The sequence below is a fragment of the Corvus moneduloides genome, chromosome 22, assembly GCF_009650955.1.
Source record: "Corvus moneduloides isolate bCorMon1 chromosome 22, bCorMon1.pri, whole genome shotgun sequence".
NCBI lineage: Eukaryota > Metazoa > Chordata > Aves > Passeriformes > Corvidae > Corvus > Corvus moneduloides.
The window spans coordinates 4,001,092-4,020,982 of NC_045497.1; the positions used below are offsets into that span (position 1 = coordinate 4,001,092).

The 19,891-nt window shown below is 46.4% G+C and overlaps 1 protein-coding gene across 10 annotated transcripts in view; it reads left to right on the forward strand.

The window, feature by feature from the left end:
* Nucleotides 1–19,891, forward strand: part of CAMTA1 (calmodulin binding transcription activator 1) — a 235,320-nt gene that overhangs the window by 79,769 nt on the left and 135,660 nt on the right. For all 10 annotated transcript variants that reach the window (XM_032131753.1, XM_032131752.1, XM_032131756.1 and 7 more), the window contains one exon: nt 1,860–1,995. In XM_032131753.1, coding sequence (XP_031987644.1) covers nt 1,860–1,995 — 136 coding nt within the window. The remainder of the gene's footprint in view (nt 1–1,859; nt 1,996–19,891) is intronic.

The window sequence follows — 19,891 nt, forward strand, 5'->3', positions numbered from 1 at the left end:
GTGACTTTGTCCCTCTCATCTGCAAAGGGAAAAAGGAAATCCCCAAATTCAGGCTGAGTGGCAAAACCCCCAGAGATTTGGGCTGGAGTCGCATCTGTCACATGCCCTGGGAATCCCTGGCAGGCCTCGCCTGCTGCATCTTCCCACACCACCAATTGGCTGCTCTGGGCTATGTCTGAATGCTGAGGGATGAGCAGGGCAGAGCTTTCCTCTCTTCTTCCTTACAGCGGGTGAAATACAGCAGCAACGTAGATCAGGTTAAAATTGCGTCTCGTCTCATGAAGTTATCTTTAAAAACCAGCTGCTTTCTGTGAGCCTTAAAGCAGCTCAATACCCTCTTATCAAAATCGAAAACCGCTCCAGAGATCCTTAAGAGATTTTGTTTCATTGGGCTCTATTTTCTATAAATCTCGTTAACTGCTTTGCCAGTGCCCTCTCACTGTGTTCCTTTTTCATTGCAGAAATCAACCAACAAACCTGTTTCCAGCCCCGCAGAGCAGCAGTGAGGCTGCGGAGCTCGGCTCTGCCCTCCCTGTGCCCATGTGGTGCTGGTGGCGAGGGAAGCAGGATTTCCCTGGCATCAGAAACCTCCAGGTCCTTCGAGCGTGTGTTTCGTGCAGCGCCGTGTGTGTGAGTGCGGAGGCACCAGGCAGGAGATCGGCTCGCGCTGCTTTGCCATTGCCTGCCCGGACCACGCGCGTGGCGCGTCAGCCACGGGGCGCAGCCCGACAGTGGCTGGGGGGTCTCTGGTGTTGTGAGAAGGGTTTGAGCTGACACGTGCAGGGACTGGGGTTTTATAGAATGAACACTGAAATGAGATACATAATACCTCTGCTGAATTAATGCACTAGCTACAGTGCTGTCAAACAGACACCGTGGCTGCGCTGACACCCGAGTGTTTAGTTTCAGTGTGATGCTTAGGAGGAGGAGAGGAGGAGCAGCCTCCCTGACCCCTGGGTCCAGGCTGCTGGGACCTGGAGGATAGGAGGAGGTGTAGCTTGGGAGGATGAGGCTTGGGTTTCTGGTCACAAGCAATAAATATTTGTGCGTATGTGGGAAAAATGCTCACTGCCCCTGCTGCCGGTGCAGGATGCTCACTACCTCCCAGCTAGGAGGGTATTTGTTATTTCTCAGTGTTACAACAGACTTGTGATTCGGCTCAGCAAACAGCAAAATCTCTCTACACCCAAACTTCTACTGGGCATCACCGTGCTTTTAAAGACATTTCAAATTGCTGTTGTAGTTTTTAAGTGGAAAATGTTTTCCTGTGTCTTTGAAGTTGAGAAGGTGCTCAGAAGGAAGCAGGTTACTCCCTGTCTAGCACTGATCTAAGCAGAACAGTGAAACCATTGTATAAGCTCGTGCTTTTATCCTTCCCTTCTTTTTTGCTTGTTTATTGTCATTTTAAGCCAACATCCATGTCCCAGTGCAGCCTTAGAGGTGGTTGGCATCTCATTCTGCTGATGTGTTAGCCAAAGAGAGAGATTGTCTAATTAAATAACAACAATCCTTTTTTTTTCCTAAATTTTCTTTCCTTCTAATTTTCAGCATGTAGCAGTCAAAATACATCCAATGAAAATTTTAAATGTTGGCTATTTTATCAGACTTCCCCTTTTTTTTCTTTAACCTATCGCTAGCACTTCCCACATTAGGTACAAGATCCTCAACGGAAGAGTTTGCAGATTGCAGACATCACTTCAGCCAGGTAACAGCAGCAAAAGGGGAACATTTATTCGATGCCAAATCCTGACTGTTGCTGTTCTGTGGAGCCTTTTGCTGGTCTGTGGGACATGGTTCTGTAGACACTTTCAGTCTGGTTTTGTTTCTTTATGTAATCCAAACCTGTTTCTTGCTTTCAGACCACAGAATGGTTCTATGATCCTGTACAACAGAAAGAAAGTGAAATACAGGAAAGATGGGTATTGCTGGAAAAAAAGGAAAGACGGGAAGACCACCAGAGAGGATCACATGAAGCTGAAGGTGCAAGGAGTGGAGGTAGGAGCGTGGGCTGTGCTGGGCTGGGAGGTGATGGCTCCCCAAGACACCTCAACCCAAGGCTGTCCATACGTTCAGAAAATTACTCCTATTTGCTGAATTCCATCTGCTTCCCCTGGCCTGGGGCTTAGTTGCTGGCTGGGGTTAAACCACAACTGCCCCCACCCCCAGCAAATACACTTGTTCTTTATCCCTCCTTTGGGCAAACTGTGAGTACAGCTTCCCCGTCCGCCTGTGTGGCTGCTGGCTGGGCTGTGTGACTGTAGAGTGGCTCCACACTGAGCATCTTCTGGTAGACTCTGTGGTTTTTGTGACAGGCACTGCCCGAGGGCAACCCGGCACCCCAGCTTGGGCTGCACAGCACTCTGTAACCATGGTAGCTTGAATGGGTCTGGTTTGATTCTCACAAATCTCGGCTAGGTTTTGGTAGCAATTGCTGTAATTTCTGTGTGCTGATGGAGTGTTGGTCTTGCAGTATGCAGGGGTAGAATTTCTGTTGAATTTGGCCCGAATCCATGTGTGTTTTGAGAGAATCTTTGCTCTGCTGATGGTATTCAGCCACTCAGACACATTCAGACAAGTGATTTCACCTGAGGCATTATTTCTGGAATAAGCCTGTTTGTTCTATAATATGTCATTGTTTGACACCACTTTTCTTTCTTAACCTCCATCTGCATGAGGAAAGAGCTATTTTCATCACCCTGATCACTTCTGATGTTAAAGGTTTGCACAGGTGTTGATAACAAGTACATTTATCCAAGTTTTATATTTATTAAATGTCAATAACTTGTTCTGGTAGCAGAAGCCCACCCGCAGAGCTGTGCCCAGCCCGTTCCTAAGGCAGCAGGGCTATATTCCTGACACTGGATACCACACTTGGGGCCAAAGTGGTCAAAGGCTGTTAAAATGTGTAATTGCAGTGTTCAGCTGTCTCATTTTGGCCAAGGAGCGTGAGGCTGCCGGGTGTGTGTTTGTGTAGGCCAGGTTGATTTTACAGCTGACAGCCTGTGAGCCTGGCTGGGATCGGGGTAACTGGGGTGTCCATGACAGGCAGTGCTTCACCTGTGTCTCTAGGCCTGTCTGGCAGCTTCCACGCTGGACTTTGGGCTAAGCTGAGCTTTCCAGCTTCACCCTCAGGCCTGCCTTGGCAGATGCTTTGCAAGGCACTAACCTCCCTCCTGTTGGGGTGACGGGCACCCTGCGCTCCCCACGTGGTGCTGGTGGTTGACACTCCCCCGGCATCCCCGAAGCCAGTGCCAGCAGTGGGAAAGGGACGAGTGCCCAGAATTCATCTCGTGCTCCAGCTTCCTCCTAGCCCATTTGTCATTCTTACATTCTGTCTGCTCTAATGAGGTTTTGGGGTTTAAAATAGTATTAAATGGATTGCATTATATTACACCAGAGAGGCATAACTTTGTTCCATAATTTTTACATCCAATAACAATGTTTTATTATGACAAGCACAAGAAAAAAAAAATCATCATCACAGAAATGGTGCCTTGTTTTTGTTTCGGGTTTGCAGAGTGTGATTTAATTAACTTCTGTAAACTTTCACGATGCAGAACACCAGACCCTGTGCGGTCCCTTTACCTGTAGCAAGAGGTTGTTGATGACTCTTGGCTGCCACATGAGCACATGAGGAAATAAATGGGACTTTCAGGAGGGCTGTTCCAGAGATGGAGCTATCCAGCCCTTTAGTGCCTGACTGCATGGATGTGGTGGTGATTGTGTTTAGCTCAAAGAGCCCTGCACTGAACCCATTAATTTTTGTTTTACTGAAGTGTGTCTTCTGGAAAGTAACAAATACAGATGGGCACATCATGGGAGCTGGAGGAAGCGCAGCTTTGAGGGTTTCTCCTTGTTGCTGATCACATTTGATACTCAGGAAAATATGTTTTAAACTATTTGCTTTGTGATTTGGATGTACCAGGGTTTGGCCATTCATTCCCACATCCTTTTCCAGCTTGAGAGCCCTTTAGTACCTGATTTTCTATCTTCAAGAAGGTACTTGTACCCTCTCATCCACAGGCAGCACCTGGGTGGTCACTGCCAGTCTCTGTTCTGAATGATGCAGAAAAAGTCTGTTTTCTTGACCTCCAGGTGTTTCTTGGGCAGAATGATGTAGTTCTAACCTTATTAATTACTTGATCAGTACTCCATTGTACTTCACAGCAGCATTTGGAGTTTAGGCTTCTGATACCATTCTAAAAGGAAGCAATGTTCTCAACTAGGACACGTAGGCAGCAGATTTAAAATAACAAAAAAAGGCTTTTTTCAAATTTGGAGTGATACCGTAGTTAGCTGCATTAGGGTTTAACAGGGCATGAAATAACTGTCTGCCTTGTGGCACTGCCAGATCATCTCAGCGACTCTTGCAGCCAGAAGATAAATAGGGATCATTGTCGCACTGATGGAAAAGTACTTGCAGAGCCGACAGCCAAGAGCATCAATAGCATCCAAACATTGCTCTGGAAATGGCAGAGGAGGCAGCTCAGAGGAACACACTGGCCTGTGAAACTACTGACCAGCCAGTTCTGAACAGGGCTTTGTATTAGAAGATTTAATAATTAATTCCTTCCTGAGTGTTGTCGATGTGATGGCTCCTTTGTCTTTCCAAGTTCTGGGTAAAGAGAAAAATGCATTTTGAAACAAAAAGTCTACACCAGATGCTCAGGGATGTTGACATCTATCAGAACCATATAGAAGGATTTGGTGAGCATGGGTGAGGCAGCTAAAGCAAATTTAGGACATAAATGAGGAATAAACTAATTAGAGTAGGAATACACTCAAATAAGGATTAGGAGGAATAAACTGTTTAACCAAGCAGATGTTAAATGAAAACAGCCTGAAATCCTCAAGCTGTTGCCCTGGTTAGCATTGCTGTGCAGGAGGGGTTTGGGTATTACTTGGTTAATCTGATCACAGTCCTGTTAGAAAAGGCTGGATAAACCAGAAAGGAGAAGTTAATTTGGCCTTTCCCTTAATACACCTCTTTGTGCAATTCTTTGTGGAATCTCCGGTCTGTGATCCTTTTTAAAATTCTAATTAATTAGGATCCCTGGTGATGTGTTCCTAATCAATTCACATAATTAAAAATTTTAACTAATAAATAATAGTAAGGGGAGTGTTGGAATAGCTTTGCCGTGATTCCGGGCGGTGCTGCTCCACGTCGCAGGCGGCTGGCTCAGCGGACGGGTTTCTGCCTTTTCTTGTGCGTGAACTTTTCCAGGAGACTGTAACTGCGCCTTCACGTGAATTCGTAGTAAACTGCTGCTAAAATTAAAACGAGGTCATGTTTTTATAGTGAATTTCCCTCTTGTCATCTGCGTTTTGGAAGGTCGACGCTGATCCTGCTGCTCTTTATCCTGTGTTGAGGATATTTTAGTCTCTCCAAACCCCAGTGCCTGAGAAGTGGTTGTGGAGAAGGGCTGTCCCACGGCTGGGGCAGAGCTCTCTATGCCCACAGTCCCATTCCAAGCACCAGAGCTTCCATGTTTGAAAAACCTTGTTCTCTTGTAGATTGGGTGTATGTTATCTTGGTACAATATAATAATCTTTATGAATTCCTTAAAAAAAAACCCCAAAAAAGTAAAACTTGATTTTAGTCTTATTAGGAGAGAAACTCCCTTGTGGAGATGGAGATGCAAAGTATCAATTTTGCATGCAGGACTTGTATTTAATTAATATCATAACAGTCCCTTAACACTATTGCAGATTAGTCCATGAGGACAGGAATGAAAATTTTAGATTATTCAATTACTGCATAAACCCTGGGACATCACCATCAAAACTTCACACAGGTTTCCAGAGTATTTGGGTTTTGGCAGCATCCCTGTGCCTGCCCAGGGCTGCTGGAGTGGGGATGGCATCAGTGGCCTCTGCAGCCTGGAGCTGGGGGCACCTGTGAAGGACCAGACTTTTCCTTTTGGTAAATGACCAAATGGGCTCCTCTGCATTGTGGAAAATAACCCACCATGGAATATTGAACTGCAAAGTAGTTTTACATCTCTCCATTCCCTGCTGTCATGGGTGAAATCTACTTGGTTGTCACGGGGAGAGTGGGAGCAGCCTTGGAGGAAGCACGTTGAAGCAGCCCTAATCTGGAGAGGGATTCCTTGGGCAGCCTCAGCCAATTCACTCCATTTCGCTTTAATTTACACGGGCTTTGCTCGCCCTCAGAGGTGATCTGTGTAGTTTGCAAACTAATTAGGATCACATTGTTCAGTCAGTCTGCTTAATGCATTCCAGAGAAATACTGTGGAATGGCTTCGGAGGAGGAAGGAGAGTTTAATGTGAGAGGCTTTCTGGAAATACGACACACACGTGTGCATGCATTAACACAAACACCCGGCTCTGAAAAAGGGAGAAACTGCTCACAAGGAGGGGCAGTTTTCTGTTCTTCATCACTGCCGCAAATAGCATTGTCCTGACATCTCTCCTGAGATTTGACTGATTCCCTTCATAACCAGCCTCTCCGTTAACCCCCTGTAGCTCATCAGAGACCATGGAGTCCAACAGCATCTCCCTGCTTTTGCTGTGGCACACTCATCTTTGCCATGGCACTCAGCTTTGCTGTGGCACACTCACCTTTGCGATGTGCACATCTCCACAGTGGGCACCAGAGGCAGATGCTGGTGCAGAAATGTGGAAGTGTTGACTGCTCATGAGCTGTGGTTGGGATTTATTCCTGTTCCAGCTGGTGTTTATGGCACCTGGAATGCAGGGTTATGACGGCATCTTAATGATTCCTGTGTTGGAGGCAGTCCTGGGAAATGGGAGCATTGTTTTGCCATTTCTGAAGGGGAGTATGGATTATTGTTAAATCCGGAATGGATCTCCTGGGAGTCTCTTCAGAAGGAAACATACATACCAGTAATCCTTTTGTGTATCAGGGTCCTGATGTGTTCTCCCACAGTAATATAAAGTCACAACAAATTCTCTTGAGTTCATCTTTTCCTAACGCCCTGTACACGTCCAGGAGATTTTATTCTTCACAAGACCCATAACGTTCCTAATCCTTTAATTGTCATGGCTTATTTAACTTCATCAGCAAAAGTTTTCCTAGTATCTGGGTGTTTCAGAATGAAGGTTCAGCTGAGATCAGGGCCTTGGGGGATGCTCTGCCTGGCAGGTGCCCTGTAGGCAAGTTCCGCCCAAGTCAAGGGCAACCACCGTCCCTGCAGTGCAAGGCAACAGGTTTGCAGCAGCGCTCAGGTAATTGTTCTGTAATTGACTGCATCACAATTTTTCCCCCTGTTTAATAAATAGCGTGAATACAGCTGAGCCACATGTGGTAGGGTTGTAATTCAAATCCCATTCACTGAAGTCTGAGCATTTTTCATTTAGCATGCAAAAAGACAGTTTCGATGTAAATGATTCCAAAAGGATCTCTGTGGACTAATGACATTAACATCAGGCTAGATTGGAATTGTTGAGTAATTGGTGCTGCAACTACACCTCGTGCTGGGGGGCGGAGAGGAAACCAGGACCTGCAATAGTGGAAGTGACCCTGCCCATGGCAGGGTGTCCTTGAGGTCCCTTCCAATCCAGACCATTCTGTGACGGGTCTGTGGGGGTGTCAGTTTGCAGAATCCTCTGCTCATAGGGAATCTTGCCTCTTGACTTGCCTGCAAAGCAGTGCTAGACATTGTACTGCTTTTTGCACCCCTGAAACAAAACAGCAAAACAAAAATTTTAATAAATGTATATACACTTTTAGGCATCCTTATGAAAGGAAGCATTAGAACAAGTATACAGACACAAAACAAGCTGGCAGGCCCCCCGTACCCCTCTGAAATGTGAGGCTTGTGTCGCCTCACGGGCTGCGTGGCACAAACTCACATTGACATTTATATTGACTATTTCAGTTTAGAGAAATTCGAAATTAAATCTATTTTTCTGCCAGCTCTGTGGGAAAATCCATTTACGAAAACAAAATCCAATAGGAGATCTAAAGATCGGTGGCCAGAAATGAAATATATTGAGAATAAAATATATGGAGATTGGATTGCTGGCTCTGTGGCCTGGGTTTAACGTGCCGGGAACTGGGATGGGAATGGAGGGGTACTGGTACAGACTTAATCCCTGGGTTTGCAATGTAGATGAGACAGTTTACAGCAAACCAAAATAAACATCAGTGCTTTTTGGACCAGAGTCGGTGGTCAGCATTTACCTTTTTGACCACACAGTTCCTTTCTACGCTTGTGTGGACAAATATGAACTCCAGACAATGTCTGTCCCTGGAGGTCGCCCCTGGAGAGGGGTCAGTGGGAGCCGTGCTGCGAGGAGAATCCATGCCGTTCCTCACAAGATTAAGAGGTTTCCTAGTTCTGTAGGGATCCCTGTGATTGCACGGAGGATCCAGATGCTGGAGCAGCGTGTGCCTTGTAATCTTGTAATTGCATTGTGGGCTGTGACGGAGATAAGGGCTTCCGTGGGAAGCGAGGAGCCTCGGTGGCTCTGCCTTCCCTGCCTGGCTTTTAGTGAGCTCCTCTTTATTTATTTATTTCACCGTGTGTTGAGCAGGAAGGCAAACCTCGTTTGCTGTATTGCTGCTAATCTGTATGTGTCAGGGGTGCACGAAACATCTTAATTTCCCGAGTTCCTGTTGGAAGGTGGGGTATTGCTCACCAAGGTGTGTGTGGGGAGGGGGAGCAGGGAGAGCAGAGTCTTGTTTGAAGGTGTGAAGGTGCTGGAATTCCTAAACACAATCTGGTATTGTCCCCAGCAAGCAACACAGACACAGAACCTGGCAAAAGGGGATTTTAGAGTGTGGATGCTATTTACTTCCCTTCTTTATAGGCAAGGGATAAGGATTAATTAGACGGTGTTTAGATACTTTTTGGACATAAAAAGCATTAATTTCCCCTTAGAACCCTGGGGTGAAGTGAAAGGGAGACACGATGGAGGGGAGCAGGGAAGGGCTTGGCAGCGCCAGCAGCAAGGGGTTCTCTTGGTTCCCAGCCGGGATCTGAGCCAGGAATTGGTGTGAAGCAGGAGCTGTGCTCTGAATCCTGCTGTGTCTGCTGTAGGTCAGATTGAAGTTGCCGGGGGAGGCGGCTGTACTGTGTCGGTGCTACAGCAGGGAAGCCCGAGTGACCCTGTTGGCAATATCAGGAATGCAGAAAGTGTGAATTATTGTATTTCGGGGAGAGAAACTGTTTTTCTACTCTGTGCTTGTTCCTAAAACCATCGCAGACGTTGGCTTACGTGTAGCAGCAGTTGCCTCGTCTTTGCAGAATACCTTTTCCTTGGAGCGATGGGATAATGTGTTCGTCCGCTCCGGTGTTCCCATATTTCTGCTGCCATCGCGTGGCTGCCGAGGATCAGCAGCGTGCTCCGTGCGGGAGACCCCGCTGCCGTCCCGGAGGGCTGCCGGCGGCCCCGCTGCAGCCGGCCCCGGACCCCCAACCCTCTGCTGCCCCCCTGCTCAGTGTTGTGGTGATGCTCCCTCCGCAGCAGCAGTTCCTCCGTCCTCCGAGGACAGGAGCTGGACACAGGGAGGGCTCGATGTCCATCTGTAACTGCAGCGCTTGGCAGAGCTGCACTTGGTTTAATGTTCTGAGTTCCTCAGAATAAGGTACAGTAGCTCTGAACTCTTCTAAGGTGAAGAGTTCAGGCACCCAAATTAATCAATAAAGATTCCTCTCTCCCAGTGCAAAGCCTGAGGGCTGTTGGGGCATGTCCTGGTGCCTCTGCGGGGTGATGTGTTGGTGGTAGCAGGGCTGGGTGCCCCAGCACCTCTTTGCTCCAGCCAGCACTGGCCCGCTGCAGCCCCCAGCACGGCATTCCCTCTGCACTCTACGCTGGACACCACCATGCTGCCGGAGTGGCTCCTTGTCACTTGCCATGACAAATACGTGGTGTTTTTCCATTAAAAGGCCCCGTGCTCCAGAGGACTGCAGCATCTTGGAGCACTATAAATATGTTTGTGAAGATTCTGCCTTCCGTCTGACCCCAGACACTCTCTGATACTGTGTGGGTGTTTCTGTTGATGGTTACACTTTGCCTGCAGTTTTTGTGTGCTTGTTGCCATGAAGAAATTTTGAATAAAAGCAGGATGCGGCAACACCAGCATGCTGGAGCACTGTGACGGGGATTTGCAACGCCTGTGACTGCTGCACTGCCTAATCCTCCTGCAGCGCTTCCTTCTGTGCATGATGGGAGCAATGGCTTGGCCCTTCCTCGTCCATCCATTGGTCAGGCTCACTGTTGTCCTTAGGGGCAGGTTTCCATTGTGTGTATAATGTCCTACCATAGCCAGGACAATTTTTTTTAGTGTCTTCCTACTAACAGGAAGCATGTTTTTGAGCTTAAAAAGGTGAAATACCATCTCCTTTCCTGCCTTCTGTGTACTTCCCTTCATGCCCATGAAGAAGAGACATGGTTAGAGCTCAGTGACTCTTTAATCTCTCCATGTTGGAATTATAAAAGGTACATTTATAATGACAAAAACATGATCAATTTTTGTGTTAAATCATGAACTTCCCTGTGAACACTTGCTGAGGTTTCTGCCCCTGGCTCCAAGCCTGGTGGTCTAGACCCACCGCCCTACGCTGTCTCCATTCCTAGGGCAGGCAGAGGGAGCTCCCGGACCCCAAAAGCCCTTCCTGCCTTGTTTATCCCACATTTGAATTAACACTTCTTGAACTATCGTAGCTGTATAAAATACACAGAAGGGTTTCAGTCACAAACCCAAAATCTAATGGTTTATTAATAACTGGAGGGAACTGGAATTTAATATTTGCCTGTTGTCTTGTCAGTTCTCAGCATTTAGAAGCCCAGCAGCATGGGGATGATTCTATATATAGCAACTTTATATGAATAGACTGCATAGCTTCAAAGTAAATATTAATTCCATTATGCTATAAACTGTTATTTATTATGACAGAAAGCCATAAAGTTATTTTACTGGAATATAGCCAGTAAATTACATCTCCTAGATGAGATACAGCACATGTTGAATTCCAGAAGCAATTACCCAACATACTTTATACATGTTGGTGTGAAACATGCTCCAACAGGAGCCAAGCTGAGGCTTCTGTGGAAAACCCTTTGCAGCCATCATGGACTCACAATAATGTGTTGGAAGGAGATGGCACTGGTGCCATCAGGAGCACCGTGCCACAGAGCCATGACGCACTGATGCTTCCTCTTGAGTATTGTATATTTGACTTTCTAATTACCTAAATTACTCATTAAAAGGCCTCATAACTGCCTGACTCCAAGTTAAGGCAAGAAGTCCAGGTTTTAGTTATGCTTTTGTTCTAAAAGATGTTGTGCATTTAGAGTTGATCACTGAAAGGATTGATTTTCTCCTGCTATTGCCCTAAGTGCAAGTGTGCGTCCCCAGCAGAGGTGGGGGCCACTGGGGAACACGGGCAGGGCTTTATCCTTCCTCACGAAGTGTGTGTGGGGTTATACTGCCTGTGCCAGCAGCTTTCACATGCTCTGGTTTGATCTGTGGATCAGTTTTTCTGCGTGCATAAGGAGTGGTGCAGAAGTGGGGGCACTTCCAGCTCTGCACATCCTTGGCAGAGGACACATCGATGGAGCCACTGCTGTGACAGGGCAGAGGATGTTGCACAGTATTACAAATTTCAGTGAGTTTATGAAGGCTATCACTGATTGCAGTCTTTGGTGGGGACTGACCTTCAGCATAGATTAGATCTTCCATTTTATAGCAGAAAACAATATCAGGGAAACATTAAGGCTCATCAGCAGTTAGATGCGCTTGTGCTAGCAGAACAGTGAAGGCTGTCTGCCAAACATTATTGACTTCTTGTTGTCTTTTATCCACAAAAATAACTCTTCTTATATATAACCTGTGAGAGCTGTGCAGTGACTGCTGTTGGAGGAAAACCCCAATAGAGTATTGAAGAAAATAGTTTTAAAGAATTTTAGGTTTAGTTTCTTTAATGACTAAGAAATGTCAGCCACCTGTGCACCAAGCGTTGCTCTAAGCAGAAGAACATAAAGTTCATTGTATCACATTTGTAAATATTTTATATATTTTTGTGAGAACTGGAGAGAGAAAAAAGCTCATTTAATCAGAATCATCTGTAAGATCAACTACATTGCCTTCAATACCAGGAAGATTAAAACTGTGAGGTTGGCATTTGAGAACTTTTTAGATATCAAAGGATTGGCTCAGCGTGCAACCATCCAGTATTTGAATTGTAAAAACACCTTTGAAATTGCTCAACTCTTGATTAAACAAACAAAATCTGAAGTGGATAGGGGATAGGTTGTGATTTTAACATTAGATTGTCAAAATCAAAGAAAAATATGTAACATTTGTTGAAAGTCCACAGTAGGAGGAAAACCCCAAGCACAAGATCTGTAGCTGTAATGTTCCTTGATATCCTGTAACCAGGAGGACACATTAATTAAAATACAGATTGCAAGGTGAAGATCATCTGGCCAGCTGGGATCATCCGGCCTGCACAGCAAACTTTGGAAAATTCCACCTACTGATGCCTGATTTCAGTTGTTGTGCCTTTATCTTCCAAAAAGTCGTTGGTCGTGATTTAGGGATGGGCAAAGGTGGAGAGCTTGCTGCATGCTTGGGAATGATGTTCCAAGGGGCTGATCACTTGTACTGGTCAAACACTTTGTGTATGGCCATGCTGGTTCTACCCCCTCTCTTTTAGGAGTCCACAGCTGGGTCTCTTCCACCTGGCTGAGAGTGCCATGACAGGTTCTTCCAAGCCCTGTAGAGTCTGGGACAGATGGCATGTCCCTCTCTGCTGGGCAGGTGACGACTGGGGTTGAATGTACGTTCCACCTAACCACCGATGGGATGGGAAGGAAGCGTGGTTGAATCATTGAGCCAATTCCCAGCCCAGATGACAAGGAGTTGTGTGACAGGCTGTGCTTCAACATAAGCGTGGTTGGTACAAACAAGCCCAGATGCCCTGGACATGGGGACAAGGCAGGGGGAAGACTGGGGTGTCAGAGGGCTCTGACAGATGGCCTTTGTCGGGAGCACAGGTCTGAGTCAGCACAGCTGGGGACCTCAGTGCCAGCCAGGACATGAGTCAAGGCCATGCCCTCTCCAGTTCCCTCGGCGAGAGGCACTCAGAAACAGAACCTGAATTTTAATGTGTATTTATAAAATGCTTCTGGTGGCATCATATGACAGGCAGATCAGTTCCCTGCTTTCCACTGTGCCACATTACTTTTTGCCTCGTATTTCTGATCAGGGCAGTTCTGCCTTTTCTCTTGTGTGACTTGTTTTAAAACAACATTTTTGTGGCTCTTTCCAGAGTAATACAGATGTTGCCCCATTTTCTTTAGCTGCTGTTGCTGAAAGCCTTCCCATGCTCTGATAATGCCCTTCTCCTTCCAGCAGCTCCCCTTGAACCACTGATGCACTCAGAACTCTCTTTGCCTGCCATCCCAGTTGTCACCTTTTCTTTGGAACCCATTAGTGGTGCCTTGGCTCTTCCTGCCTCTGTTTCCAGACCCTCTTCTTCACCATAAAGTTTTTTGAGTTTTGTCTTGTTGACATGTTCTTGTCCTGATTTCACCCTTGTTTCTCTAGTTCCCTTTGTCCCTTCCAATTGTGTCTCCTTGTCCATCATCTCCTGTCTCTCCAGCTCCGTCCATCAGAGGTTGTATCCAAGGTGTTTCTTCCTCTGTCCTTGTTCACCTTGCCTGTACTTTGCTGCATGTGCTTTGGGACACACAGTGGGCCTTGGCGTTTCTCAGTGAGTACCACGTGCCTCTGCATGGTGTATACATGATTAACTGCAATGATGGTAAGTGTAGGGCGTGGTGAGTTTTTTGACAGGAACTACATTGCTGTGGAGGATACATTTTGCTTCCAGTGACGTAAATGTCTTTCACCAAGTAAAAGGAGCATCTAGGACCTTCACAAAAGTTGTATTTTTATAGCATGAGGCTCAGGGTAACAAGCAAGAGCTTGAAATGCTTCATCTGTATGGGCAAAGGGGTATTGTTACTGTAAATAAATAGAAGTACCTCTGTATCTCTGACTCCGGATTTTGGAATTTTGCTCCTCAAGATCTTGGAGGAACTTATTCAAGAAATGGGCTCTTGGGAGCGCACAGCCCTTTTCTGATCTTCACTTTTTTGGGGGTAATAATTTGAGTTATTACTCAGGTAACCATCATGCATTGGGTCTGCCTTGACTTTGGGTCATTTATGGTCATTTTTTGAGTTTGGTGTCATCAAAACATCCTGAAAAAGCATGGACAAATCCCAGGTGAAGAATCACAAAAACTCCCCCTCTCTTCATACTTTGGTGCCCAGGTAAAGTGTTTTCTATCCAGGCTCTTGGAGGAGCATCCTTATATGACTTCAAGGAGAGGAGCAATCCCCACCAGGAAGCCATCAAGAAAGTGGATTTTATTATATTTTGCCAGTAAAAAATAATGCAGCACAGTTAATACTTCTTCAAGTCCTGTGGGATCTTGCTGACTAATGTGAAATGACAGTTGTCACAATATTCCATATAAATACCTGTCTATTTGCAGATGTCTGTTCTATTTTTAATGTGATCCCACCTTTCTTGCTGTGAGGGAGAAGGGGATGATCGATGGACCCTGCACCTATGTCTGTCATTTATGGTCTTCTGTTGTTTATATGAATTCCAGGGTTTTAATGCACTTGCTGGCCTACCATGGTAATGGTTTTTCATAGAATTTCACTGCCAAGTATGGACGAGGTGGTGCTGAGCTGATGGCTTGAGGTGATGTGGGCAGTGGGGGCCTGCAGCCAGTGTGCCAGAGCAGTGTCAGACCACAGTGATGGGTTGGGAGAGTAAAACTTGATCTGAGGGAAAAAAACCAAATATAAATAAATGAGGAGGATTTGTAATGTCACGAGTGAGCAGGTACGAGGACAGCTTCACACCATGGTTTGATAAATTTCAGGCTGTTTCTTTAGTTACAGTTTGACATGTCAGAGCTATCTGAAGCAAACATCCTCAGGTCACTGGTATTTTTCCATGTGGGTAACTTGAGCCCTTCCCGTGTTAATTTGCATATATATATATATATATATATACATATATATACTGTTTGTAGCCATACATATATTTACACTGCTATAGCTTACTTGCACATGTTCAGTGAATTATTCATGAGGAACATTTCGAATTTTGATTCATCAGCATCTTGCTTCATGCAGGCTGTAGATGCACCTCTGACCTAAGAGGTAGGAAAGTTTGTCACAACATGGGACACACTTGCTTCCCCACAGCTCTGGCAGGGGCTTCTTTCGAGCCTGGCCAAGGGGAAGCACCCGGTGCCACCGTTCTCCCCTCAGTCCAGCAGAACACGGGGCTGGTGCACCCATCAAACTGATGTCCTGCTCCCATGGCAACTCCTGATTTCTGTAGCCTGAGTAGGGAAATTCCCAGCACCAGTGCTCCCAGTCTGACCCCTGTGGCACTGTCCCACTGACTGGTGGAAGGCGCTGTCTGACGAATGGACACGCTGTGCCAGGTTTTGGCAGCCTCAGACAGCCTTTTGCTTTTGAATAAAGCATTTCTGTAGCCTGCTCAAAATCTTCCAGTGGTGTTTACATTTTAATAGGCACTGCTGTAGAATGGAACATATTTTTATTGCTTACATTTATCAGCTGGAGCAAAAGCCGAGTGCCTGGGTACAGCTTTGCAGGGAATTCGCTCTTCTAAGTAATCAGTACATAAGACTATTTAGGAGAAAATACTGTAGGATTTTAACTTGTCAGAAAACCATGCTGTGCCTGCGTTTGATTGCCAATATACATCATCAGAAAGAAATTCTATTTAAAAATAGAATTTTCAGCAATGTCAGCATGGAATAAAATGAGTGGGAAGTGGAAAGTCACATTTCTTTGTTTCATGTTGAAAGGGAGACCACTAATACTGTTGTTTTAAAAAGCAAAATGAAGAAAAGTAGGTAAGCTTTGAGAGTGTTTGTCCAAACACATCTACAGTGGAAGGCTGGTTCACCTCCATGACTGCCCTCATGGCAGTTTGGTACTGGGGGGTCTGGCAGGGGAGGCAGTGGTGCCCAGTGAAGGGGTTTTGGTGTCATTCCTCCCTTGTAGTGGGAGCACCTCCCTGGTCCCATAGCTGAAGAGGTGGTTTGCAGTCAGAGGGCAGTTCCTGTGCCGTGCCCCTATAGCCATGGAGTGAGCAGCAGGGGCTGCCAGTCCCCTCCTTGGCAAGGATGTGCAGCACAGGGCGATGGCCACATGCCACATGGTACAGAGTGAACAGCCAGATTCCCCAGGGAAGCCTCTCCATCCTCTCCTGACCTTCCCAGGAGGCAGCTCCTTCAAACCTTGGATGCAATTTAAAAATACGCTTGCCAGGTGTTTGTTGAAAAACGAGTACTGCTGGTGGGAGCAGCAGCACAGGCTGAGGGTGGGAATGCCATGCCATGCCCGTTCCACAGGCTGTCGCTCCTGCTGCTGATGGGGCACAGCTGAATTTCAGAGCTGCCTTCCTTGCAGGCTGTAGCAAATGGCTCTGGAGGCAGCAACACGTCGGCACTTCTCATCCCCCGGCATCTGGAGTGCCGGTGAGAGCCGGCTCTCCAACCAGGACATGGCGTGGCATGATTTAGGAGGAAGCTCGGCTTTTGCAATCTGCAGGCAATTTGGGCTGATGGATCTGCTCACTGGAGCTGATGCAGGTCTGCTCAGGACAAACAGCTTTGTCTGCAGAGCTCCTGCTTGGGAACATTTCGGCAGTGGTTTGATGGGAAGTGCGGTGGTGATGGATGGGCAGTGTCCCACCAGCCATGGGTTGCTTTAAAAAGTTAATCAGGTGCTTTAAAAAGTTATTCAGGTACTTTAAAAAGTTAAACTAAAGATTTGTTTTGGGGTAGAATATCGGGTCATTACTCAGATCCTGTTTTCAGCTGGAAAAAGGGAATGCTGATGAATCTAATGCTCTCAAATCAATTTCTTTTAAAACAAATTGACTTGATGTTTTGCTTAGTGTGACAATCTGCAAGCTGCAAACACCTATCGGCACATTTACCAAAGAAAAGTATGGATTAAATTGTAGTTAAAATAGAAGTTAATGTTCAATACATAGCAATTCCAAGCTGTTTCAGTCGTCTGTGTTGATTTCCCCCTCTCATCGCCTGCGGGAACATTTCTCCTGTTCCAAATGCAGACAAGGCCCCAGGTCTTCTGGCAGAGGCGGAAGGCAGCTCAGAAGCCACGGCTGGCTGTGACAAAGGGAGAAGGGAAGGGAAGGGAAGGGAAGGGAAGGGAAGGGAAGGGAAGGGAAGGGAAGGGAAGGGAAGGGAAGGGAAGGGAAGGGAAGGGAAGGGAAGGGAAGGGAAGGGAAGGGAAGGGAAGGGAAGGGAAGGGAAGGGAAGGGAAGGGAAGGGAAGGGAAGGGAAGGGAAGGGAAGGGAAGGGAAAGAGGCCCAGCATGCAGCTCCCTTGGTGTCTCTGGCCAGTCCCTGCTGCAGTTCCAGCACCTTGGGTGGATGACTCACCACCTGCCCTCGGACCAAAGTACTGCCTGCGGAGACCTAGAATTGGAAAGACATGAAATTAGGGAATAGTAGGGAAATAAAAGTGTAACTTAATGGGGGTTTAAAACAGAAGTTAGTTTTGACCTCAGCTAAATGACCTCTCAATAAGCCATTCCCTTCCTGAGTGACATTTTCAAGGCTGTAGAGCATTAAAGACGGGGAGTTGGCAGCAGCCAACTGGGATGGGCTCAGAATAGCTGAGGGATCCTTCTGCCCTTCTCTACCCACCAGCATGATCCACAGGTGTTACCTGCCTACACTGGGGCAGTTTGGTCAGTGTCCAGCAGCTCTTCCACGCTGCTCCATCATGGCTGTCTGCCTGGGCATCCTGCCTTCTCCAGGGAATAAATAAAGCTCCAAAAGGGATAACTGTGGTGGCTCATGCAGAAAAATGAACATAAAACGCAGTAGTGATAACAGAAGTCGTTATTATAATCTGCATGCTCTCTAAAATGGGAAGGGATGTTTGATTATTGAGGTTAAGAAGTCTCTGTGTCACTACTAATGAGTATGGTGTCACAGGGATTCCTTCTTGCACTACTTTCGCCTTTTTTTGTCTGCATTTCTGAGTGTTTTTCACATGTTTCATCTGCTTGTTGGCCTTTTGGATGGTATCTTCCCACTTCAGTAGGGATAATCCATCAAATTCCAGAGTGTCATATTATTAAGGCTGTGTGGTGCCCTTTGAGCCTGGCAGTGCTGGCCTTGCTGGCTAAAACGTGCATGATATGCCAAGAGCCTTGTGGATCTGTTTCTTTTGACCTCTCTCACTGCTAAAATATTGTCCTGTGGATATCAGATGAAAAGGTTACAACCCTATTTCTTCAAAGATCAGCCAATCTAGCCCAGAGGTGTAATAAAATTCCAAACTTTGCTTTTAGGAATCATCTTGTGTAAGTAATATTTTTCACAGTTAAGTGGTAGGTACACAGCTGAGAAATAAAATACCAAGGCTTCATGCCTTGGAGCTGTTTAGGGTTTATATTGTGGTTGTGGCTCAGTTTCATTAAAAGTTACATGATGTAAAGAGTGTCCTCTGTTGTGAGGAAGGTGCTTCAGCACCGACTTAGTCCATCCTGCTGCTGCTTCTCTTGTAACAAGAAGTGGTGTGCCGTCTGCCCACAAAAACCTTCAAACATTTGGCCTGAAGCTCTTGGCCTTGGGGGAGAAGCTTTCAAGTGGCTCACATGAATCTCAAGAACTCTGAAATAACTGGATTTGTTGTTAGAGTTGAAGTAAGGGCAGAGGCACTGGAGAGCCCCTGGTCAGCAGGACCCAGCTTGGTCATGCAGGCCCTGGCCACAAACATCCTGGTCCATGAGCACCCTGGTCTGCACTGGACGGGGAATTCCCACAGAGGGCAGGGAGTACAGAGCTGCTGGACCAGAGCCTGGGTCTTGTCAGGTTGTTGGGTAAATGGAGAAAGCCTCACTTCAGGTTCCAGCAGTAGGACTCTGCTGGTTTCATGCACAAAATGGGTTGTCTGTTGCTAAAACAGACTCTTGCCGTCTGCCTGTGGGTCTTGTGCCATCAGCAGCTGCGTTCATGGGGAGGTTTTACGGCCACGTGGTGTCAGACAACAAATCCAGGCTGCCATGCGAACCTGGTCATTAAGATTCTGTGCTTTTGCCTGTTAATGGTACCACAGAATAGTGATAATTATACGAAGCATCATTTAACATCATTGTCAGTCTGCTCTTTGTTTATTTATACACATTCACATTCGCAGTCAGCAGAACCCCGGCTCTAAAAAGCTCGCAGTAAGAGGAACATCCCATGGCCATCGCTCTGTTAGGTGGCTGCAAGGATTGTCACTCGTCTTGTTATACCTTGGTCCATTTTCTGAGTTGCCCAAGGGACCCTCTGTTTTTATTTCTTGGTTCACCCTTGCGCTACATGAGGACCAGTTCCCGTAGATAATGCTTGCCACTACTCCCTCCTTCCCAGGAATCCTTTCATTAAAGTTCATTAAACTTTTTACGGACATAAATTCAAAGTGCTGAAAATTGCTGGAGTTTAGTATGGGGAGAATATGAAAGGTTTTTCCATTCCTGATTAAGTGATCTGACTTTATTTTAGTAAAACAATCTGGATGGCCAAAGCAGGGCTCCTGTGAGGAGGGCACTGGGTTCAGAAAACCCAGTGTGTTGGCTGCCAGCACCATGTCATTGTTCCAGAGTCAGTCACATTGAGTGTATCACACCACAGAGGCAGTGCCAGCAGCTCCCTCTGGATTTGGGTGGGAGAATTCTGCAGGTTTTTTGTCTGCATCTATAGTGCAAATGTTAAATCACCGTTTTGAAATTGTCGAAGTAAAGTGGTTGCGTACTTGAGTCACTGATGTGAATCCCCACCCTGCTTGTAGCTCTGATTCCCAAACTGCTGCCA